The sequence below is a fragment of the Salvelinus sp. IW2-2015 genome, linkage group LG15 (assembly GCF_002910315.2).
Source record: "Salvelinus sp. IW2-2015 linkage group LG15, ASM291031v2, whole genome shotgun sequence".
Taxonomy (NCBI): domain Eukaryota; kingdom Metazoa; phylum Chordata; class Actinopteri; order Salmoniformes; family Salmonidae; genus Salvelinus; species Salvelinus sp. IW2-2015.
The window spans coordinates 24,991,494-25,016,838 of NC_036855.1; the positions used below are offsets into that span (position 1 = coordinate 24,991,494).

The 25,345-nt window shown below is 41.3% G+C and overlaps 1 protein-coding gene and 1 long non-coding RNA gene across 4 annotated transcripts in view; both read right to left on the bottom strand.

Moving 5' to 3' along the window:
• Nucleotides 1–25,345, bottom strand: part of LOC111974253 (V-type proton ATPase 116 kDa subunit a 2-like) — a 32,206-nt gene that overhangs the window by 2,615 nt on the left and 4,246 nt on the right. For 2 of the 3 annotated variants that reach the window (XM_024001922.2, XM_070447046.1), the window contains 14 exons: nt 8,468–8,565; nt 8,100–8,237; nt 7,657–7,754; nt 7,434–7,560; nt 7,152–7,234; nt 6,901–6,994; nt 3,466–3,678; nt 2,320–2,470; nt 1,937–2,076; nt 1,505–1,665; nt 1,137–1,227; nt 762–880; nt 456–666; nt 85–207 (listed from right to left, as the gene is read on the bottom strand). In XM_024001922.2, coding sequence (XP_023857690.1) covers nt 85–207; nt 456–666; nt 762–880; nt 1,137–1,227; nt 1,505–1,665; nt 1,937–2,076; nt 2,320–2,470; nt 3,466–3,678; nt 6,901–6,994; nt 7,152–7,234; nt 7,434–7,560; nt 7,657–7,754; nt 8,100–8,237; nt 8,468–8,565 — 1,847 coding nt within the window. Of the gene's footprint in view, nt 1–84; nt 208–455; nt 667–761; nt 881–1,136; nt 1,228–1,504; nt 1,666–1,936; nt 2,077–2,319; nt 2,471–3,465; nt 3,679–6,900; nt 6,995–7,151; nt 7,235–7,433; nt 7,561–7,656; nt 7,755–8,099; nt 8,238–8,467; nt 8,566–8,783; nt 9,073–25,345 lie in introns of those variants that run through there. The other variant, XM_070447045.1, reaches the window with a different exon arrangement.
• LOC111974254 (uncharacterized) lies at nt 18,411–20,014 on the bottom strand. The gene is made up of 2 exons (XR_002878684.2): nt 19,165–20,014; nt 18,411–19,082 (listed from the first exon to the last, which is right to left on the bottom strand). It is a non-coding gene; the product is annotated as an uncharacterized lncRNA (long non-coding RNA).

Genomic DNA, 25,345 nt, shown 5'->3' on the forward strand with positions numbered 1-25,345 from the left:
CCAGAACACAGACTCATATGGACACACTACACACACATGCTTATAACTCGTAACTCAGCTAGACCTACAAACTCAAAGCCTCACCCTGTACATTCCAATGCGGTTGGCTCCTCCGTTGTGCAGCCAGTAGCGGTAGACTGGTTTCCCCAGCAGTAAGACAGGCACCGATAGTAGAGCAATGACCACTAGGAACATCTGCAGSCCAACCTATAGTAGGAGAGGGAAAGAACAGACAGGTCTGTTACAGTCTCACTGAAGTAGTTTCAGAGCGGGTTGGGCTTGTATAYATGTCTTCACTGAGCGAGTGGTCCTTCACAAGTAAGGGTTTTAGTGAGAAGTCCCAGTTCTATATGCATATTCAGTGGGTGTGTCCCAAATAGCACACTATTCCMTATAGTGCATATTGGGAATAGGRTGTCATTTGGGACACAGCCACTGTGTGAACACACATGTACCTGTCCTGGGAAGAGGGGTGGCACCCCGTCCCCCTGCATGAGGAACATGTTGATGAAGTGGATGAGGATGCTGGGGGCCATCTGGGAGTCGCGTGCAGAGAAGGCCAGCCACTTGTAGATGATCATGAAGACCAGGTAGCCAAACAGGCACAGCAGGAACAGCAGCTCCGGGAGGAGTACCAAGTACAGGTTGAACTTTGTCCTAAAATGCCTACATAGATAGACACAGACAACAGAGCTTTAAAGTGCTTTCATAGACACACACAAGGGCTGCAAAGTGTGGGTGGAGTGTGTGCTGTAACTCACAGGTGGTTGAAGACACCTAGGATGACCCCGAAGCTCATGTGACTGATACCAACGATCACAGACATCTTCATCTTGTAGGAGTTCAGAAAGGTCAGACGATTTGACGCCAAGTTCCAAATCTACACAGTGGAAGAAACAAGGAAAATAACCACATCAGGTTGAGGTATGGACAGACTACATCACAGTCAGACTGATGGGATTGTTAACAAAACATTGAAATGATAATGAGTAATGATCCATGACTTACTTTATTGGACCTGGTTGGTGAGAGGCAAATGTGTACAGTTAAGAGACAGGGAATAACTTGTGTGTGTAGCGAACATAGAGACAAGACAAAGCAGTTTGTGACCATGAATCATAAAGCCATGTACTTACYGGGTCAATGCCCAAAGGGTAKGGTCCATTGAAAACCCCAGGGACATTGGGATCAAGGGTCAGAAAGGCATTGGTGCGGAGTGTGGAATCCCTTTTAAAGAAAATACAAAAGTGAACAATTAAAAGAGCAAGCTATCAGGTGATGTAATCTTTAATGTCGCATACATATTTGCAATTGTTATACTTAATTTGACTTGTAATTAATATATAATTGAAAAACCAGTATGGCCAATCAGTGATAGGACATCAAAAACCAAAGCATATTGGCATTGAGTTGTGATCATGTGGCCATTCACCCTGACCTAATCATCTCTGTAATCTCAGGAACAGATATTACAGTACAGAACATATTAGAGTACAGTACTTACCAAGTCCAATTTCCAGATTTAAACATGGCATTGATGCTCCAGCCCGAGCCAAAGATGTTAAGAGACTTGGAGAAGCAGTCRTTGTAGATGAGTCCGGTATAGACCGAGAACAAGCCCATCATAAGGATGATGTAGCGGCCCTCGAAGAATGTGTTCCAGATCTGAGCATACAAATACACCATTGTCAACGTAGGAGGAAACATCCAGCTAACCACAACATTTACTGTTTGCTTATTACTCATTTAGCTCATTTAGACCAGAAACAATTTCCCCACACAACCGGCCWGCATCCCACAYGGCACCCTATTCCCTATGTAATGCACTACTTTTGGCCAAATCCCTATGGCCCCTGGTCAAAACTAGTGCACTACGTWGGGAATAGGGTGCCATTCGGGACGTRCAMACTGACAGCCTCTCCGCTGCCCCTCTCACCTCGTTCCTGGTGCGTTTCAGTTTGCGATTGTCCTCATACAGCACCATCCAGAGAGCAAACAGAGCCATGATCACACCATGGCCCAGGTCTCCAAACATCACAGCAAACAGGAAGGGGAAGGTGATGATTGTGTAAGGAGCTGTTAGACACAACAGACAATACATGATACATCATAATTCCTCCATATACACATTCAACTATGAATAAAGTGTAAAACTTTATTGTCCATTCTTGTTAGGAGTGGACATGTGTCTTTGGCTACAGGCATATGGCTCATAGAAATAGCAAACAAACAGAAAACAGAAAAGCAGTAGGCCTAATGATAGCATGTAATCCTAAATGTAGTAATCAGTGGTCATTGGCTAGCGAGGGCGTACTGTACCTGGGTTAACCTCTCTATAGTTGCCCACTCCATAGGCCTCCACTATGTTCTGGAAGCCTGATGTGAACTTGTTGGTCCTTATTAGGGTTGGTGGAGTGTCGTTGCTGGGAATACGGTTGACAAAAGAAGGCACCGTGGCTCCACTTTTCCTCTGTAAAGGTAAGCCAATAATGTCAAGACAGTGGCTTTTCAGACTGGGATTATTGCAATGTTAGCCTATTAAGGTTGCATGGAGGTTGAGTGATGTCTCAAATAATTGGGTTGCCATCATTTGTTTTCTCCAAATGGAGACAGAATCCTAACATCTCATCAAACAGTTAGTTCAAATATTTTAGACCATTCAAGACTGTTCAAATTCATTGACCATTTAAGCCTCGTATTTAGAAGCCTCATTTAAGYCTCGTATTTAGAAGCCTCATTTAAGCCTTTTAAAGGACTAARACCCCTGGCAGAACCTTGGCATGRACTGCTGTCATTGAACTGAATGTGACCTTATATTATGCACGTCATTAGCCAGTGTAATGTAATAATGGACAGAAGCCCTGGTAGCCTTCAATTGGGGCCCAACAGGACTCATGACTAGACTAGTTAAATAAATAAAACCAGAGCCATGTATTTAGAGTTGGGCAATTGAGGTTTCTGCATTATTACGCATTTACATGACACTACAACATTCTATGGCAGCCATGTTAGCCCCCCATTAACATTACAGTACATGGAGAATAATGTCTAGAATAAGCATTATGAAGCATTTACATGACACTTCAAAATTCTATGGCAGCCATGTTATCGCGTATAAACATTACATGGGAATATTAAAATAATGTTATGTAACTGAATGTCTAGAATTATAACAATATTCACAATTCAAAAAGTTGGCCCAACTCTCTAAATACCTGKCTCTGTCTAAAATGATCAGAGGTGGTCAAGAMGAGAACAATTTCCCTTTTTCTGCCACAACCAAAGCCCCATTATTAAAGCAGGTCATGCTGACTGGGTGTGTGACTGTTGGTTTAGCCAAATACTGAACAAAGTGTAGTTAGAAGGTGGTGTCACAAACAATGACATTACAATCCAAAACAATAAAAGAGTTAAGCCCAACGATGACATTACACAGGGAGCCATTGTAACAGGGAGCTGACTCACCGAGCCTTCCTCTAATGCCCTCCGCAGGATGGGCAGATCRTTGACAGGGCACCACACCTCGGCTATCAGACACTTGTTGGTGACGTCAAAGCTACACAGGTTGAGGATGTGGTAGATGGCCTTCATCTTCTTAACCTGGATGACCCAGGTGTAGACGGACTCAGAGGCCTTGTTCAAGACTTGTCTCAGGTAGTCCTCTGTCCTGTGGAGTACCTGGTGGAAGCCGGGGGGTGGGGGGGGGTATTAGTATGACATTGGAGGGATTTCACATTCATTCAGAATATCAAAAGGGTGTGTAGAATTGACTTTGTTTCGATGAGCGCAGCCTTCATTGAGTGCAAGGGCCCATAGCTTGTTTGGGTATTGAAGCAAAGGTATTTTTGGCACGAGACACAGTTGGGTAAATGATGAATGAATGTCTAAGAATGTAGGGCTAGAGAAAATGCAATGAACATGCCAGGGAGGGAATTTGAGTCTGTGTGCTTTAAGTTCTGGTATGTGCATGTGTTCGCATGAGGGGGGGGAGGAGGGAGAGTCAGCCTTCAGCTGAGACCTCATGGAGATCACGTGCTGGGACCAGAGGTTAATTTAGTTCTTTTTTCTTCAGAGGTAGAACTTCCAAAAGGATTGATCTGAACAGTCTTCCAGACTGCAAGGCACAAGCAGAGTCAAGTGACCCCAGAGTGGTCACGCTCTGGCGCCTGAGTGAGAGCACTCTCCCTCTCGCTCCTAAAACTCTACCCCTCACACTCCATTCTGCTGCTTTCCAAGAAGTTATTATCTTTGCCGTAGCCGGAAGCACGAGGCCCATTCTTTAAGGGATACTGTTTTAATGTCACCATTGGTCTGTAACTTTGTAGTGACTTTGTAGTGACTGTGTTGCTTTGAGCATGGTGAGATTTTGTGTCACTGGCCTACACACAATACCCCATAATGTCAAAGTGGAATTATGTTTTTAGAAAGGTTTACAAATTAATAAAAAATTAAAAGCYGAGTCAGTAAGTATTCAACCGCTTTGTTATGGCAAGCCTAAATAAKTTCAAGAGTAGAAATACTTTGAAGCGTCAAAAATAGCGTCACAAGCGTCACAAATATAAAATRTATTTTGATTTGTTTAACACTTTTTAGGTTACTACATGATTCCATGTGTTATTTCATAATTTTGATGTCTTCACTATTATTCTACAATGTAGAAAATAGTAAAAATAAAGAAACCCTGGAATGAGTAGGTGTGTCCAAACTTTTGACTGGTACTGTATGTAGATGAGATATTTCTGTATTTCATTTTCAATAAATGTGCAACAATTCTAAAAACATGTTTTTACTTTGTCATTATTGGGTAGTGTGTATAGATGGGTGAGGGTAAACAAATCTATCTAATCCATTTTGAATTCAGGCTGTAAAAAAATGTGGAAGAAGTCAAGGGGTATACMGTTAAGGTCGGAAGTTTACATACACCTTAGCCAAATACATTTAAACTCAGTTTTTCACAAWTCCTGACATTTAATCMTAGTAAAAATTCCCTGTCTTAGGTCAGTTAGGATCACCAATTTATTTTAAGAATGTGAAATGTCAGAAGAGAGAGAATGATTAGTAGAGAGAATTATTTCTTTCAGCTTTTATTTCTTTCATCACATTCCCAATGGGTCAGAAGTTAACATACACTCAATTAGTATTTGGTAGCATTGCCTATAAATTGTTTAACTTGGGTTAAACGTTTCGGGTAGCCTTCCACAAGCTTCCCACAATAAGTTGGGTGAATTTTGGCCCATTCCTCCTGATAGAGCTGGTGTAATTGAGTCAGGTTTGTAGKCCTCCTTGCTCGCACCCGCTTTTTCAGTTCTGCCCACAAMTTTWCTATRGGATTGAGGTCRGGGCTTTGTGATGGCCACTCCAATACTTTGACTTTGTTGTCCTTAGGCCATTTTGCCACAACTATGGARGTATGCTTGGGGTCATTGTTCATTTGGAAGACCCATTTGCGACCAAGCTTTAACTTCCTGACTGATGTCTTGAGATGTTGCTTCAATATATCCACATAATTTTCATTCCTCATGATGCCATCCTATTTTGAAGTGCACGAGTCCCTCCTGCAGCAAAGCACCCCCACAACATGACGCTGCCCACCCGTGCTTCATGGTTGGGATAGTGTTCTTCGGCTTGCAAGCCTCCCCCTTTTTCCTCAAACAAAAGGATGGTCATTATGGCCAAAGAGTTCTATTTTTGTTTCATCAGACCAGAGGACATTTCTCCAAAAAGTATGATCTTTGTCCCCATGTGCAGTTGCAAACCGTAGTCTGGCATTTTTTATGGCGGTTTTAGAGCAGTGGCTTCTTCCTTGCTGAGCGGCCTTTCAGGTTATGTCGATATAGGACTCGTTTTACTGTGGATATAGATACTTTTGCACCTGTTTCCTCCAGCATCTTCACAAGGTCCTTTGCTGTTGTTCTGGGATTGATTTGCACTTTCGCATCAAAGTACGTTATCTCTAGGAGACAGAACGCGTCTCCTTCCTGAGCGGTATGACGGTGCGTGGTCCCATGGTGTTTTTACTTGCGTACTATTGTTTGTACAGATGAACGTGGTACCTTAAGCGTTTGGAAATTGCTCCAAAGGATGAACCAGACTTGTTGAGGTCTACACTTGTTTTTCTGAGGTCTTGGATGATTTGTTTTCATTTTCCCATGTCACGCAAAGAGGCACTGAGTTTGAAGGTAGGCCTTGAAATACATCCACAGGTACACCTCCAATTGACTCAAATGATGTCAATTAGACTATCAGAAGCTTCTAAAGCCCTGACATCATTTTCTGGAATTTCCCAAGCTGTTTAAAGGCACAGTCAACTTAGTGTATGTAAACTTCTGACCCACTGGAATTGTGATACAGTGAATTATAAGTGAAATAATCTGTCTGTAAACAATTGTTGGAAAAATTACTTGCATCATGYACAATGYAGATGTCCTAACCGACTTTCCAAAACTATAGTTTGTTAACAAGAAATTTGTGGAGTGGTTGAAAAACGAGTTTTAATGACTCCAACTGTAGGTTAAGAAATGTTGTGAAATAGCACAGTTACAAATAGAAATCAAACCGAATGGACATCAGAAATACAGGAAGGACTAAAAAGAGGACTAAAAAAAGAGGACTAAAATACTTTCTGAAGGCACTGTATTTCAACAGCTAAATTCAGCAGGAAGAACACCWTAATCTGTTGATAGCTTATATTTTAACTAGCCAGTGACRTTAGGGAGAGATCTCTGGAGTTAACCTTTTCTGGTTAAAGAATACATGGGTGTAATAATAAAAAGAAAACATCTGTATTTTTAACTGTACAAATTTGATAGTCAAAAAGTTATTTTCATTACTTAAAGACAAAACAAACTAAAAAACCATCACCCACTATGTTGTTGCTCACAAGGATTTTAGAGAGCTTACAGTGTGCAGGTCCTGGATGCGAGTCCTGAGTCCCTCCACAACATCATTCCTCTCCTCATTGCTGTTGGGGTATGGATACACGTGACAGTGGTAGCTGAGGGGCAAAATTATAAGCTCCATGATGTTATCACATAGGTTAAAGCCACAGTCTTCAGAGCTTGTTGGGGGCAACATAACAGGCCTAATGGTTTGACAGGGAATCACCTCAGGCTGAAAGTGTAACAGGTCAGTTGGAGAGGTGTTTTAATTACCAGTCACAGATCTTCTTGACTTTCTGTCCGATCTGCTCGCCCCAGTAGGAGATGAGGAAAACCACACTCTTAGTTGGCTCACCCTGCAATAACCAGAGAACAGGAAGCGGTTTAGAATATAGACACGGTAAGGCTGAGGTGAGATGTTCTACCTCTCACAGGCCCAACAGGGATGCTGTTAAATTTAGCTATGAGGTAAGCAGTACCTTATTATTTTATCTCACACTCAACCATTTAGAAAAGGGCTAAGAATCTCTCTCAGGCAGAACAACATTGACSCACCGTGTCAGGGTCCTCCAAGTACTCGTCAATCTCAGAGTAGCTAAGGATGGTGTAGCCCTTACACACTCTCCACAGCATGCGCTCAAAGGCCTCTATTTTCCTTCTCTGAATCAGCCCTGATATAAACCTGCAGGAGTGAGGGTGAGATAAACAGGGCATTACAGTAAACAGGCACAAATACCCAAGTGTKTACAAATATATATGACTGCTGATAGCCCTTTACCCTAGTTTGGCCCCTAGTCGCTGCATGCTGCTGTAGTCCATCATGGAATCCTTTTCTAGGAAGGGGAACTCCTCATACTGGACCTGCGGGGGCTCACGCTGTGAAACATAACCCCAGTGTGAGGACACACACAAAACACATACACCCCCATAACACATTGTTAGAAAAAGGGCAAGAATTTGCCCATGCATGAATGAATAAAAGACAAGCAGCAAGATTTTGGCTAGGCCCAGATGTACCCCCCAAAACAACCTCTATGAAGAAAAAAACGGAGAAAAGAAAGCAACAATGTTATGCTCTAAGCCAAATCACGTGACACTAAAATCTGCTCAGTCTCCTCATAAAGCAAATCAAAGCCAATGCAAGTGCTCTGAAGTCAAACTGAGGGGCAGAGCGTTGTACAGTGGTGGGATCCTGCTTTGTGGGGAAGCTGTTGGACCTACCTCTGCGCTGCGGTGCACAAAGTTGCGTGTGATACGCAGCATGTGTGTATACTCTGTCAGCTCCAGGAGGTTCTTCTGTAGCTTCTCCTTATTCCTGGTCACCTCGCTCAGCTCCACCTCCAACCTCTGCAACTGCTCCTGGAGACAGCCATACATACAGAGAGTCAATAGCAATGGCAATATGGGACTTGTCCCAAATGGCACCATATGTTCCCTATATAGTGCACTACTTTTGACCAGGGCCCTGGTCAAAAGTAGTGCACTATATAGGGAACATATGGTGCTATTTGGGATGAAGACAATACTTCATTCTTATGATAAAAGGATTTATAACGTTCTAGAGAATGAGACAGGTAGGGTGCGCTAACCATTATAACTAGGACATGCTTGGGCAGGGGTGCAACCGGGTTCACTTCTCCCTCTGGAAGTGGGATGTCTGCCCTCTTGATTTCTCTTAGAAGGTACCCTGTCAAAGATGCAATGAAGTCTTAGTACACAACACACAGTCACTGCGTTCCAAACAATCCATTTGTTTCAAGTAATACATATATATCAATACGCTTCATCTGTTGTAATTTACACTGTGTTTTTCATCAAGCCCACACTAGCCCTGGGCTAAGGGATTTTAGCCCGGGGCTAAGCGAGTGTTCACACTTGCACATTCTAAAGTGGACTAGCACCAACCTTAGCCCAGGGCTAGCTGGCCCTGCTCCGCAGCAGGGTTAGCACCGACTTTTCAGGGGTTAGCCCCAGAAACACGGTGCCAAAATATCCAGTGTTTTACGGGGTCAAGAACAACACGTAGAATATTCACTGTCAAATAATTTTTTTTATGGAGCACATTTTCTCCTCTCCTCAGTTCCTGACCGCATGTGCTGCCCTAGAAATAGAATGAATGGAACGTGCATCCTCATTCAAGTCAATGATGGCATAATGGGTGGACTGGCGGCCATTGCGAGTATACCCATAGCAAAGCAGGGAGCAAAGCAGGGAGCAAAGCAGGGAGCAAAGCAGGGAGCAAAGCAGGAAGTAAAAGCAGGAGTACACATCAATATGGGTCGTCACTAGTTAACACAGCCACAAAGTCATAGTTATGTCTAAACCCCGCTGGAGATTATGAATATGAAGTTGAACATTTTAGAAATGTACCTTTAAAAAGGTAGACTCAGCGATATGACGCAGAWGCAGAAAGTAAAGAGCATAGTGGGTCAATTTCTTGAACAACAGAGCTTTGAAGCGCAAACCTCAACTTCTCAGCTGTTTTGGCRCCCTGGCTACCACGCTGCAACAGCGTGAAGCTGCACAGACACTGTGTGTGACTGCGAGAGCAAAGTCTTACATCTCGCTCATCTCAATATCTACAGTGCTGCTCGTGGATTAATTTTGCTGAATCTAACCTCATTTGAATGGACATTCTACATTACCATGGAATGTAGAACGTTTGCTACAACACCTTGATTGTTTCAGCAAGAAGCAAAAAAGTTTAACAACGTTGTTAAGAGTCCATATTACCGCAGAAACGGACTCAACTGCATGAATGCCCAGCCGTCCAATCATCAATTTAAAAAAAATGTTTTTGGTTATGGCGGTTATTTTATTTTCATGGCGGTCTTCATAACCGTTGGTTTCACGGTTATACGGTAATTGTGCCAGCCCTAGCAAAAACATTGTYCGAGTTGACAGAAAATAATAATGTTCCACACATTTTGTCAGAGCTTAGAGTGATGAAGAGTAGTTGGCTAACGTCAGCCAACAGCTCTCTCTCACATCTCATCATTGAGCAGCCGAAACACACCCACAGAGTGCAGGGAGCGGGGACAGCGAGACAAGCAGCTTATTGATACTATTAAACTGAGGAAGTAGCTGTATTATCAGGCTTGGGTAGGGGAGGCCTGAAAGTCGCAGGCATGGGTGTAGGTAATTTAAAAGTAATTAAGTTACTTTTAAAATAAAAACATTGACCTTGATAATTAGCTAATTTCTCTAAAGTTACCTGAACGTTGTTACACATCTTTTCCATGCAATGACATTCACTCTCCCATTCACGCTTTCCCTCAGTCATTAACTTTTCTCCATCTTCCACTCACACACCCCCATTTGATTAATTYGGTTTAGTATTTTCCCAAATTCCATTTTCTTGGTTATATTTTTCCTGGTTTATGATTCTTTTTCATTTTCGTTTTGCTTTTCACTATCAAAATTACAATTATTTATAGAATGCAACAAAATTGGATGTTCTGAGTCGATGTTAATGCATGAATCACACCCGAAGAAATGTGGGATAATTTAATGTTGTTGTTGATTGATTGTAATTCCCCTTTAATTGCAAATCTAGAAAGAGAGGAATGTGTTTGGTTAGAGATGTTTCTGCACTGCACATGATTGCAGAGTTTKCTACAGAGTARGCCTACTTTGTAGTTAACATTGAATTGAGAAGGTTTTGGGGAAAGCCTTTCCATTTACCAAAACGATTTTCATTAGCATCGCTAACTGATTACAAAGTTATATTTCATGTGCAAGCATTCCCATGCATGCCGTTGCGTCTTTAGAAACTTGCAGGAAATTAGAATCTCTGAACAACGATGAGCAATTTTCTTTCTGACTCCGAGGGGCTGCCACAACCTTTCCGTGTCACCCCTCTACTGTAGCCTACAAAAACTACAAAATCTAGCCTACAAAATGCACTATGTAACAGATGCTTAAACAAAAGTAGCGAAGTACAATACTTCATTCAAAACCAACTTAAAAGTTGCACTGCTTAACTACTGTATGTGTGTATAAGTGTTTTTAGAGACCCCTCTGGCAAGAATGCAGTATTTTTTCTAGATTTGAATGCAATTTCCTAGAACCGCCCGCTCTCTGTAGGATCAGATAGTGCTAAAGTAGTGGATAGTGATGAGGTTTCAATAGGTGTAAGGTTATATTGGTAGGGCAATTTTTTCACAAAGTGTAATGCATTCATACTACAGAATAGTAAGCCGATACACAGCCAATACAGTAGGTGGCGGCATGCAACTATAGCATTTGTTTGCGGACCGCCATAATACCAAAGAAGAAAAAGAACACCGCTCTCATGAGTAGTCGGCTGTGAATTATGTAGTATCATCTTCTCTGAACAGTCTAGGGTGCATGGAATTTGAGACTGAAAGTGGATGCAATAAATGCTACGGACAAGAATGAAAAGATACATCTATTCCATTTAACAATGTATTGAGAACAGGTAAAAACATTATACACTGGGTAAAATTATTTGTTTTCACATTGAAAAAAAAGTACTCATATTTGCCAGAAAGGTAGCAATGTTAGGTACAATAACTTGTAATAATGTTGTAGCTACCGTGAGTTTCTATGCCTGGTAAAATATTCACAGAACATTCACAGAACATTACTTTGGCTTGCATTGGTAGTCCTTTGTCCTTCTGACAATACTACTGGGTATGGCCCCTTGGATTCTCAAGAGCCGTATGGTAGCCCTTAGCTAGCTAACAATTTTCCTTAAATAGAAAAGGTGCATGAAATTCCCGGACATCCTGGTATTCCTGTTCAAATCAGAAGTGCTATTTAAAAAGCATATAATCTAGGCTTGGGCGGTACCCAGATTGTCATACCGACCTTGTGCCATACCAGGATATGCAGTAATACCGGCACTGAACACAAGGGCCACTAWTCTAAAAACCCCACTGATCCTCTGATATCCAAAGGTTAGCAATGCTAACAAGTAAATGTAAAATCCCATAGAGAATGCTAACGAGTGCAAACATTTTATACAGTCTCTGGACTAAAGTATTTGTAGGACAGACATCCCAGCTCATAAAGTTATACAAGTAACAAAACAATCTGACTCACAGTTTGCTGCACGCACAAAATAAATATTAGACAACAAGGCTCTTGATCCAGGAGGGGATTCTCTGCGGTCACCAAGCAAAGCTTGTTTGATAGCTAACTAGCTACTAAATTAGCAAACCAAATGCACAACTGCATGGCATTTAGCAAATTTTAGACAGTTAACTTAATAGGTATAAGATATCTTGCTGGCAAATATTTAGTTGTGAACTTCAAACTAACTACACTGAACAAAAATATAAACACAACATGGAAAATGTTGGTCACATGTTTCATGAGTTGAAATACAAAATACTAGAAATTTTCCATACGCACAAAMCGCTTATTTCTCAAAAATGTTGTGCACAAATGTGTTTACAACCCTGTAAGTAAGCATTTCCCCTTTGCCAAGATAATCCATCCACCTGACAGGTGTGGCATATGAAGAAGCCAATTAAACAGCATTATCATTACACAGGTGCACCTTGTGCTGGGGACAATAAAAGGCCACTCTAAAATGTGCAGTTTTGTCACACAACGCCATAGCTGTCTCAAGTTGAGGGAACGTGCAATTGGCATGCTGACTGCAGGAATGTCCACCAGAGCTGTTTGCCAGAGAATTGAATGTTAATTTCTCTACCATAAGCTGGCTCCAACGTTGTTTTAGAGAATTTTAGAGAATTTGGCGGTATGTCCAACCGGCCTCACAACCGCAGACCACGTGTAWCCACGCCAGCYCAGGACCTTCACATCCCTTCTTCACCTGCGGAATCGTCTGGGGAGGGTGCCCTCCAAGGCCGACTGATGGCTGCACCCCTKTCCAGTCATGTGAAATCAATAGATTAGGGCCTAATKAATTTATTTAAATTGACTGATTTCCTTATATGATGAACTGTAACTCAGTAAAATATTTGAAAGTGTTGCATGTTGCGCTTATATTTTGCCCACGAATCCAAACCCGCCGTGAATCATGTGACATTCTAAGGTATGCTATATTTGATATATAACAGCTAAGATTGACTTATTGCATTCGTTATCATTCATTAGCCTGAAAATCAATGGTAGRCCTATTCTAGCAATACATTTAATTATCATCTCAAGGTTTTGTTTAAAAAAATATATTTAGTCACTGCATAAAATAAATGAAATGTCAGCCTTCTGGCTACACAAACAGAGACTACATAATACAATTTAATAAACAAGTCAAGACCCAGCCATTAATCTTTTCCATTATTACTTTTATTCAAGACAGAAAAACAAAACATTTTCTTAAATTCAAATCAAATGTTCTGTCACATGCTTCGTAAACAGGTGTACAACAGGTGTATGTTTACATGTTCTTACCCATCTACACACAATACCCCATAATGTCAAAGTGAAAACATGTTTTTAGAAATTGCTGCAAATTTATTGAAAATTGAAATGCAGAAATATCACATTTACATAAGTATTTACACCACGGAATCACATTTGACAGCGATTTCAGCTGAGAGTCTTTATGGGTAAGTCTAAGAGCTTTGCATACCTGGAATGTACAATATTTGCCCATTATTCTTTTCAAAATTCTTCAAGCTCTGTCAAATTGGTTGTTGATCACTCTTAAACAACCATTTTCAAGTCTTGCCATAGATTTTCAAGTCAGGTTTAAGTCAAAACTGTAATTTGGCGACTCAGGAACATTCCCTGCCTTCTTGGTAAGCGACTCCAGTGTAGATTTGGCCTTGTGTTTTAAGTTATTGTCCTGCTGAAAGGTGAATTAATCTCACAGTGTTTGGTGAAAAGCAGACTGAACCAGTTTTTCACTCTATTCCGTTTCCTTCTTATTCTAAAAAACTCCCCAGTCCTTAACAATTACACGCATACCCAAACATGATGCAGCCACCACTACGATTGAAAATATGGAGAGTGATGTGTACTCAGTAATGTGTTGTATTGGATTTGCTCCAAACATAACACTGTGTATTCAGGACAAAAATTGAATTGCTTTGCCACATTTTCAGCAGTATTACTTTAGTGCCTTGTTGCAAACAGGATCCGTGTTTTGGTATATTTGTATTCTGTACAGGCTTCCTTCTTTTCACTCTGTCAATTAGGTTTGTATTGTGGAGCAACTTCAATGTTGTTGATCCATCCTCAGTTCTCCTATCATAGCCATTAAACTCTGTAACTGTTTTAAAGTCACCATTTGCATCATAGTGAAATCCCTGAGCAGTTTCCTTACTCTCTGGCAACTGAGTTAGGAAGGACGGCTGTATCTTTGTAGTGATTTAGGCTTGCCATAACAAAKGGGTTGAATACTTACTGACAAGACTATTCAGCTTTTTCATTATGTAGTAATATGTAAATATTTCAAAAAATATTATTCCACTTTGACATTAWGGGATATTGTGTGTAGGCCAGTGACAAAAAAATCTCAATTTAATCCATTTAAAATTCAGGCTGTAATACAACAGAAAAAGTCAAGGGGTGTGAATATTTTCTGAAGGAGCTGTCTATACAGAGAGTACCAATACCGAGCCGATATGCAGGGATACGAGGTAATTGAGGTAGCTATGTACATATAGAGGTAAAGTGACTAGGCAAAAGGATAGATAAGACAGTAGCAGCAGCATGTGGTGAGTGTGAATGTGTGTGTATATATTGGGGTGTCAGTATATGTGAGTGTGTGGGTAGAGTCATGTGTGCATAGAGCCAGTGCGGGAGAGTTAGTGTAAAAAAGTGAGTGTGTGTGTAGGGGTGTCAGTGTATGTGTGAGTAGAATCCAGCTTGTGTGCATAGAGTCAGTGCAAAAAAGGGTCAATGCAGGTAGTCTGGGGAGCCATTTGATTAGCTATTTAGCAGTCTTGTTTAGCAGGCGTGTGGGGTGGGGGGGGGGGGTAGAAGCTGATCAGGGTCCTGTTGGTTCCACACTTGGTGCACTGGAATCGCTTGCTGTGCGGAAGCAGAGAAAATAGTTTATGGTTTGGGTGGCTGGAGTCTTCACAATTTGTTGGGCCTTCCTCTTACGCCACCTGGTTGATAGAGGTCATGGTTGGCAGGGAGCTCGGCCCCAGTGATGTACTAGGCCGAACTCACCACCCTATGTAGCGCCTTGCGGTCGGATGCCTTGCAGTTGCCATACCAAGCGGTGATGCAGCCAGTCAAGATGCTCTCATGTGCAGCTGTATAACTTTTTGAGGATGAGGGCCCATGACAAATCTTTTCTGCCTCCTGAAGGGGGAAAGACGCTGTCGTGCCCTGTTCACAACTGTGTGGGTGTGTGGACAATGTTAATTCCTTAGTGATGTGAACACAGATGTCCTTGAAGCTCTCGACCTGCTCCACTACAGCCCAATCAATGTGGACGGGGGTGTGCTCGCCCTCCAGTTCCTGTAGTCCACGATCAGCTCCTCTGTCTGTCTGATAAGGTCTTGGACTTCCTCCCTATATTCTGATTTATTGTCAATCAGTCCTACCACCGTTGTGTCGTCAGCAAACTTGGTGTTGGAGTCGTGCGCGGCTACGCAGTCGTGGGTGAACAGGGAGTACAGAAGGGCACAAAGCACACACCCCTGAGGGGCCTCCGTGTTGATGGTCAGTGTGGCAGATGTGTTGTTGCCTACCCTGACCACCTGGGGGCGGCCCATCAGGATGTCCAAAAACCAGTTGCAGAGAGAGGTGTTCAATCCCAGGGTCCTGAGCTTGGAAGGGACTATGTTGTTGAATGCTGAGCTGTAGTTAATGAACAGCATTCTTACATAGGTATTCCTCTTGTCCAGATGGGATAGGGCAGTGTGCAGTGCGATTACATCATCCGTGGATCTCTTGGGGCGGTATGCCAATTAGAATGGGTCTAGGGTGTTGGGTAAGGTGGAGGTGATATGATCCTTGACTAGCCTCTCAAAGCACTTCATGATGACAGAAGTGCGTGCCAYGGGCGATAGTCATTTAGTTCAGTGACCTGCATCCATCTGCATTTACCCCACTGGACACAACATCCTGATTGATATTATTAATTATTTTCTATAATGAATAAAAATAATTTCACTCAATTCGACTTTTGTTTTTTTTCTATTACAAAGTATTTCATTGCTCTTTTAAGAGGACATTTCCCCTTTATAAGCTCTGTTGTGCCGAAACCATTCTTAAAACTCAGGTTGTAAAACTGCATTTGTAAAACGATGCCACACCGGCAATTGAAGGAGTAGATAAATAAACGTGGTAGCAACGTAAAACTGGGATCCCCAACTTTTTTTTCAAACTACATTTGCCAAAACTGCTTTCAGGGAAGTGTTGTGTATTGACTGCTAATCAGAATCGTACATGTTTCCCCTCTCATGGCTCTCGCAACTTGAATGTCTCTCGAGGAATATTTATCTCACATAAAATACACTGACTAGGTAAATAGGTAAAAACTATTCTACTATGGGGTTGACTGATTTTGTTTTAATAACAAAATTAGGCCTACATGGCAAAAATAGTAGCACTGGAAAGTTATATCCTGAGTGATAAAGTACAGGCTTTGAATTACTTTGCCAGCAGTTACAGTAGGCTACACACCGCTGTCTGAGTTGAGCGATGCTGTGCTGCACATTAGGTTAGAGTTCATGAGGAAATCAGTCAATTGAAATAAATGAATTAGCTCCTAATCTATGGATTTCACATGACTGGGAATACAGATATGAATCTGTTGGTCACAGATACCTTAAAAAARAARRAAAAWAAAGAAATGGGCCTCAGGATCTCCTCACAATTCTGTGACCAGCAATTCTGTTCGTTGTCCATAGCTTATGCCTGCCCATACCGTAACCCCACCATGGGGCACTCTGTTCACAACGGTGACATCAGCAAACCGCTCGCCCACACCACGCCTCACAACGGGGTCATCGTCTTGCTGAAACAGGCAAGGGAAAATTGTTGCCACAAAGTTGGAAGCACAGAATTGTCTAGAATGTCATTGTATGCTGTAGCGTTAAGATTTTCTTCACTGGAACTAAGGGGCCAAGCMCGAAYCATGAAAAACAGCCCCAGACCATTCTTCCTTTACAGTTGGCACTACGCATTCGGGCAGGTATCGTTCTCCAAACCCAGATTCGTCCTTCGGACTGCCAGATGGTGAAGCGTCCAGAGTACGCGTTTCCACTGCTCTTGAGTCCAGTGGAGGTGAGCTTTACACCACTCCAACTTGTGCTGACATTTCTTCCAGAAGCAGTTTGGAACTCGGTAGTGAGTGTTGCAACCGAGGAAATACAGTTTTTACACGCTTCAGCACTCTGCGGTCCGGTTCTGTGAGCTTGTGTGGCCCACCACTTTGTGGCTGTGCCGTTGTTGCTCCTAGACGTTTCCACTTCACAATAACAGCACTTACAGTTGACTGGGGCTGCTCTAGCAGGGCAGAAATTTGACGAACTGACTTGTTGGAAAGGTGGCATCCTATGATGGTGCCACATTGCAAGTCACTGGAGATTTTCAGTACGGGACATTCTACTGCCAATGTTTGTTTATGGAGATCGCATCGCTGTGTGGTCGATTTTATACACCTGTCATCAACGGTTGTGGCTGAAAACAGCAGAATTCACAAATTTGAAGGGGTGTCCACATACATATTATACGAATATTTCGCAAAACAGACATGCTTCGGTTAGTATTAGGCTATGCCATCTCCAACCCCCACTGGAGATGTTGAATGCAGATCTACACTGATCTCAAAAACAACCTCTCAAGAATCAATGATGGAAATCCATTGCAGTAGAGAACTTTAACCCGATTTGAACACTTTCCATGACTACACTGTACTTTATTCGTCACTTGGATCCCAATTAGCACCAAATTTAATATTTTTCCTATCTTTAAGTAATGTTAAGCAGTTGATTTTATTCTTTAACACAGACACCAAAGCAAATCAGGGGGAGGAAAATAGGTTTATTCAAATGGGACAAAACTTGGGAGGTAGATGGTAGATGTTCATTCTCCTGGTTCTTAGAGATGCTCCCTCAGTGATCCTCTCCTGTGGTTCTCTCCAGTGAACAAAGAGACAGGATGCAGTTTATAACCMAGCCCTAGCCTGTGGCTGACTAGTTAGAATTCCTTGCAATAAAACTCTATCCTATTTCAGGTTGGACCAATGCGAACGTGCCACAACATAAGTTCAGGACTGACATTCCTAACAGATGTTGAACTGAAAACCAACTATTTCCATTGATCGTTATTACTCTATTGACTTCTCGTCCTCTGTCTCTGCGTTGTGTATTTATCKTCAAAATATTCTTATAGTAATGATTTTTTCCCCTAGGTCTGGGTGATAGCAGTTCAGTACTTTATCTGAATGTYTTCCATCGGAGAGAAACAAAATGGTGCAGTTTGAGGTCATGTGGCGGAGGGTGATGCAGGCGCTGGAGATGTGGGTGTGAGCAGGGTGATATCGTTGAGGTTTGTATGTTTTGCATCATTTCAAATATATATTTTAAAATTGTTTTCCTTACACTGCGTTTTTGTTATTTTGGAGACTACGTTGTTTATCTCCCTAATAAACATTTATTTGACATGATCTGTGTAATCTGACTGACTTGTTTTGTACTGTATTTACAYCAGGGAAGTCCATTTTTCTAGATCGGTGCCCTACCGTAAGTCTGCTAATTTGAAGTGAAAACCATCCAGAGCATAGATAAAGGAAACCAGTTTAGTAAATAATTCTAAAACCACTTCAAAATTACAATAATGATGCCTATATGCTAGATAAAGAACACACAAATATTGTTTCATACACAAGTTTGTTGCCCACACAAACTTCCCATATTTACATATGATTCATGTTTGGTTGTAGGCCACCCTCTTTCAACAACCYACAGAGTACTCAGAAATATTTTCACACATTCCCAGGAACCACTAAGTCTGGCATGAGTGAAAGCTCCTTCCCCATTCAAAAGGTGTGCTAACTGCATCCTGTGTTGCGTGGTGATATCTACTTGAAGTTGTAGCAGCTCAGCCGTTGTTGGTGGAGGCACATCATGGAGTCTTGGTTGATTTGATCTCAGGGTCATTCTTCTTGGTAGCACCAATTGAGAGCCCAGACTTCTTAACACTGCTCTCTGAAGTTCTGGGATKTAGGTTTAGTAGACCTCTGAAGTTGTCAATGCTTAGACACTTCACCTTCGAGACTTGTTATTGTAGAGTCTCCTGTAGCTGAAAGATAAAATGCTCACCAAATATTATTCTGTCTATAGAATTTCATTACTACAAGTGCAGAACTGTTGTTGACACTTACATATTGTTGCCCTCCGCATTCCATGAGGCTGGACRATGGTTACAAGTTCTACCAGAGGAAGGAAAGTAAACCATGTACATGAGTAAGTGGTTCTAGAATGACTCCAGCTCAGATGTAGACCTAGATCAGGGATCGGCAACTCCAGTCCCCAGGGGCTAATTGGTGCCACACTTTCCCCCAGCCCTTTATAAAAAAAACAAAAATATGCTATCACACCTGATTAAACTAATTGCATTTTAAACTGAAGACCATGATTAGTTGATTATTGAAGTCAGGTGTGTCAGCTGGGGCAAAGGTGTGTCACCAATCAAGCCCTCAAGAACTGGAGATACCCATAAAAAAAATAACATGCTCCATCAATCCCAATCTCAAATCCAATTTTACCATTTGACAACTGGGACAGAATTGCCTTTGATGACCATCAATCTTATATTTCCAGGGTAAATACATCCAGTTTAGGATTAATGATAATTGGAGGAGGCTAYTAGGCAGACATAATTTATGTTTCCAGTCATTTAATATAAATGTCACAGTCCTATACATGTGTAGCTTTCGGGCTAGGACTGTCTACATCTCAGCCAGACAGCTCAAATGAGGAATAACATGGTCATATCTCTGTGCACTAAGCTAATCTATTGGGATAGTATGCCATCATTACTCAAAGAATATCCTTGGTAGTTAATTTCCCTAAACATCTTAGCCACATAGATGCCTAGCATTTGCAGATGTCTACTTCATYTTTAGTAGAAATATTATTGTTCTTGGCCAGCTAGGGGAAAAATAAAGTTGGAACAGACATGGCCAAAAATACTTTGCTGAAGCCTGCTTCCCGATCTGATTCAATACTTGACAATGGTGGGGCTGGAAACACACTACACTTGGTAGGTGTTGATGTCGATTKCTCCCTGTTATAACTGAAAAAGCGGCAATATTTTTGTTGAAATATATTTTCTAGCTAGAGCTTTGTCGTCAAATGATGATCATGGCTATTCCGTGCCACTATTGTGAAGTGAATWAGCTGGCTAGCCAATCAGATGCACAGTTAAGATCACAGACATTAGAAATATAACACAAGGTCAAGGATACATACAGTTGAAGTCGGAAGTTTACATACACTTAGGTTGGAATCATTAAAACTCKTTTTTTCAACCACTCCACAAATTTCTTGTTAACAACTATAGTTTTGGCAATCGGTTAGGACATCTACTTTGTGCATGACAAGTCATTTTCCCAACAATTGTTTACAGACAGATTATTTCACTGTATCACAATTCCAGTGGGTCAGAAGTTTACAAACTAAGTTGACTGTGCCTTTAAACCGCTTGGAAAATTCCAGAAAAGGATGTCATGGCTTTAGAAGCTTCTGATAGACTAATTGACAYCATTTGAGTCAATTGGAGGTGTACCTGTGGATGTATTTCAAGCCTACCTTCAAACTCCGTGCCTCTTTGCTTGACATCATGGGAAAATCAAAAGAAAATCAGCCAAGACCTCAGAAAAATAATTGTAGACCTCAACAAGTCTGGTTCATCCTTGGGAACAATTTCCAAACGCCTGAAGGTACCACGTTCATCTGTACAAACAATAGTACGCAAGTATTAACACCATGTGACCACACAGCCGTCATACCGCTCAGGAAGGAGACGCGTTCTTGTCTCCTTAGAGATGAACGTACTTTTGATGCAAAAGTGCAAATCAATCCAAAAGAGCAAAGGACCTGTGAAGATGCTGGAGGAAACAGGTACAAAAGTATCTATCACAGTAAAACGAGTCCTATATCGACATAACCTGAAAAGCCGCTAGCAAGGAAGAAGCCACTGCTCTAAAACCGCATGAAAAGCCAGACTACGGTTTGCAACTGCACATGAGGACAAGATCGTACTTTTTGGAGAAATGTCCTCTGGTCTGATGAAACTAAATGGAACCGTTTGGCCATAATGACCATCGTTATGTTTTGGAGAAAAAGGGGACCAATAACCGATACATCATCCAAACCGTGAAGCACAGGGTGTCAGCATGTTGTTGGGGTGCTTTGCTGCAGGAGGGACTGGTGCACTTCAAAATAGATGGCAACATGAGGAAAGAAAATATGTGGTATATTGAAGCAACATCTCAAGACATCAGTCAGGAAGTTAAAGCTTGGTCGCAAATGGTTCTCCAATGGACAATGACCCAAGCATACTTCCAAAGTTGTGGAAAATGGCTTAAGGACAACAAAGTCAAGGTATTGGAGTGGCCATCACAAAGCCCTAACCTCAATACTATAGAAAATGTGTGGGCAGAACTGAAAAAGCGTGTGCGATCAAGGAGGCCTACAAACCTGACTCAGTTACACCAGCTCTGTCAGGAGGAATTGGCCAAAATTCACCCAACTTATTGTGGGAAGCTTGTGGAAGGCTACCCAAAACATTTGACCCAAGTTAAACAATTTAAAGGCAATGCTAACAAATACTAATTGAGTGCATGTAAACTTCTGACCCACTGGGAATGTGATGAAAGAAATAAAAGCTGAAATAAATCACTTTCTATTATTCTGACAGTTCACTTTCTTAAAATAAAGTGGTGATCCTAAGACAGGGAATTTTTATTAGGATTAATTGTCAGGAATTGTGAACAACTGAGTTTAAATGTATTTGGCTAAGGTGTATGTAAACTCCCGACTTCAACTGTATAGCTAGCTACAACTAAATAGCAAAGCAATATTCTAAATGAAAATTAAACAAACCAATGTTGCAGTCAGCTAGCTAACAAGCTAGCTGCGCTAGCTAACAAGCTAGCTGCGCTAGCCAACAAGCTAGCTGCGCTAGCATGGCCTGAAAACAACATTCCAAACAAGTAATCCTATAACACTATAACACTCACTAATATATTTTCACCTAAAATGCAACACATCACTTTATATCTAGCTAGCAAGATAGCTACATTAGCTAACGTATGTCTTACCTTTTCAGCAGGTCAGTTTTGAATCCCTTCGCTCTCTCCACTTTGAACGCAAATAGGAGGTTCACTCTCGACTTGTCTTGGCCCGGGCGCAATCATTTTCCCCTTTTCGCTTGTTGGCTCTTAAGTTCCCTGTTTCTTTTAGAGGTCGACGGGTTAAATCGGAATGGCCGATTAATTAGGGCCGATTTCAAGTTTTCATAACAATCTGCATTTTTGGACACCGATTATGGCCGATTACATTGCACTCCACGAGGAGTCTGCTTGGCAGACTGACTACCTGTTATGCGAGTGCAGCAAGGAGCCAAGGTAAGGTGCTAGCTAGCATTAAACTTATCTTATAAAAAAATCTAATCTTAACATAATCACTAGTTACCTACACATGGTTGATGATATTACTAGTTTATCTAGCTTGTCCTGCGTTGCATATAATCGATGTGGTGCCTGTTAATCTATCATTGAATCACAGCCTACTTCGCCAAATGGGTGATTTAACAAGTGCATTCGCGACAAAGGCACTGTCATTSCACCAATGTGTACCTAACCATAAACATCAATGCCTTTCTTAAAAYCAATACACAGAATAATATYTTTTTTAAACCTGCATATTTAGTTCAAAGAAATTCATGTTAGCAGGCAACATTACCTAGGGAAATTGTGTCACTTCTCTTGCGTTCATTGCACACAGAGTCAGAGTGTATGCAACAGTTTGGGCCACCTGGCTCGTCGCAAACTAATTTGCCAGAATTTTACATAATTATGACGTAACATTGAAGGTTGCGCAATATAACAGCACTATTTAGACTTATGGATGCCACCCATTAGATAAAATACAGAACGGTTCCGTATTTCACTGAAAGAATAAACGTTTTGTTTTCGAAATGATAGTTTCCGGATTAAAAAGAGACGGAGCATAATTAACTTTAGATTTTTTACATGGCACATATTGCCACTTTTACTTTCTTCTCCAACACTTTGTTTTTGCATTACTTAAACCAAATTGAACATGTTTCATTATTTATTTGAGGCTAATTGATTTATTGATGTTATTATATTAAGTTAATATAAGTGTTCATTCAGTATTGTTGTAATTGTCATTATTACAATATATATTTAAAAAATATATTTTTTAAATATAATAAATGTTATTTAAAAAAATGTTTTTTAAATATAATAAAATAAAAAAAAACGTCCGATTGATCGGTACTCTGGCTTTTTTTGTGTCCTCCAATAAATCGTATCGGCGTTTAAAAATCAGAAATCGGTCGACCTCTAGTTTCTTTATGTTAGATGGGGTCCCGAACTGCTGGGACAAGTTGTGTGCTACCCGTATCTGCCATATGGGCATCAAAGTTCCATTCATATCTCAGTCTGATCTGGCACTGCCTCCGGAAACTCATAATTCATTATACGCAGTTGTAAATCTGGCGGGAAAATCCAACCCAACAGGGAAATTGAATGCAGCAGTTTTCAGGTAGGCTGGAGGCACAATATTGTTACTGTTGAAATCACATTGGATGATCACTAGCAACTTAAGAGCTTTAGAACTTTTAAAAACTTTTTTTAAAGACAAAGTAACATATTGCAGCTTTAAAAACACTGACTTTGAAATACAAGTACTTGGAAAAGCCACTCAATTACAGTATGAGAATAGTTTGTTACTTTCCACCTCTGGTGGAGTGTTGCATTCGTCTGTTAGTCCAGGGCTTTGGGATACAAATGTGAATCCTTAGTCCAGGGCTAAAGCTTAGCCCAAGGTTAACAAATGCTTGTGTGAACACGGGATAAGCTATCCCAGGGCCTTAAGGCCCTTTCAGGAATTTTTGTGAACTCAGAGCAGTTCGCTTAATTTTTTGGCAGTGTGAACTCAGACCCCTCAAAAGAGCCCCTGAAGCGAACTGTACGAAGAACAGTCTGAGTTCGGTTTGGCTTGAATTCCGCAGTCCTTTTTTTTTAGGACAATGTGAATGCAAAGCTCCCAGGTTTGCTGGTCATTATTCCCGCACCACACACTAGACTACTGTAACACCGTTTCCCCTGGCATAAACCCTCACATTGGTGCCACAAATGAGGAAGATGTGCAGGTCCGCAGAATTTTTTTTGCCGTTTTTGGATATTGATTAGCGATTGTCAATGACCACAGAAAATCCAAAATGTGTGGAGTTTTTAGTTTAGATTATTTGTTTGCAATATGTGACATATAGACTAAGATAGCTTCATAAGATGTTTATTGCTTGTGGGGTTTGAATAGTGTGATTAGACAATTAGTTGGTGAGAATCACAGCATATGGTACATAATCTATTCTAGCTCTACCTTGGGCATACAATTTTCAAATTACAGCATTATTTATTCTGCAGTTATTCTATTGCTATTATTCTGTTACCAAATAAATGGACATGTTAATAGTATCTTCTGATTACAATATCTCAGATTTGAACTAAATGCAATCTATTAGCTTCCAAAATGTAAGTAGGTATAAAGCGCAATCGGAAAGTATTCAGACCCCTTGACTTTTTCCACATCTTGTTACGTTACAGCCTTATTCTAAAATTGATTACATCGTTTCCCCCCATCATGACAAAGCAAAAACAGGTTATACATTTATGCAAATGTAAAGAAAAATACAAAACTGAAATATCACATTTACATAAGTATTTCAGACCGTTTGCTCAATACTTTGTTGAAGCACCTTAGGCAGCGATTACAGCCTTGAGTCTTTCTGGGTATGACGTTACAAGCTTGGCGCACCTGTATTTGGGGAGTTTCTCTCATTCTTCTCTTCAGATCCTCTCAAGCCCTGTCAGGTTGGATGAGGAGCATCGCTGCACATCTATTTGCAGGTCTCTCCAGAGATGTTCAATCGGGTTCAAGTCCAGCTCTGGCTGGCCACTCAAGGACATTCCAGAGACTTGTCCCGAAGCCACTCCTGCATCGTCTTGGCTGTGTGCTTGGCATTCAGGCCAAAGAGTTCAATCTTGGTTTCATCAGACCAAAGAATCTTGTTTCTCATGGCCTGAAAGTCTTTAGGTGCCTTTTGGCAAACTCCAAGCGGGCTTTCATGTGCCTTTTACTTCTGGCCACTATCATAAAGCTCTGATTGGTAGAGTGCTGTAGAGATGGTTTTCCTTCTGGAAGATTCTCCCATCTCCAGAGGAACTCTAGAGCTCTGTCAGAATGACCATTGGGCTCTTGGTCACCTCCCTGACCAAGGCCCTTCTCCCTCGATTGCGCAGTTTGGCC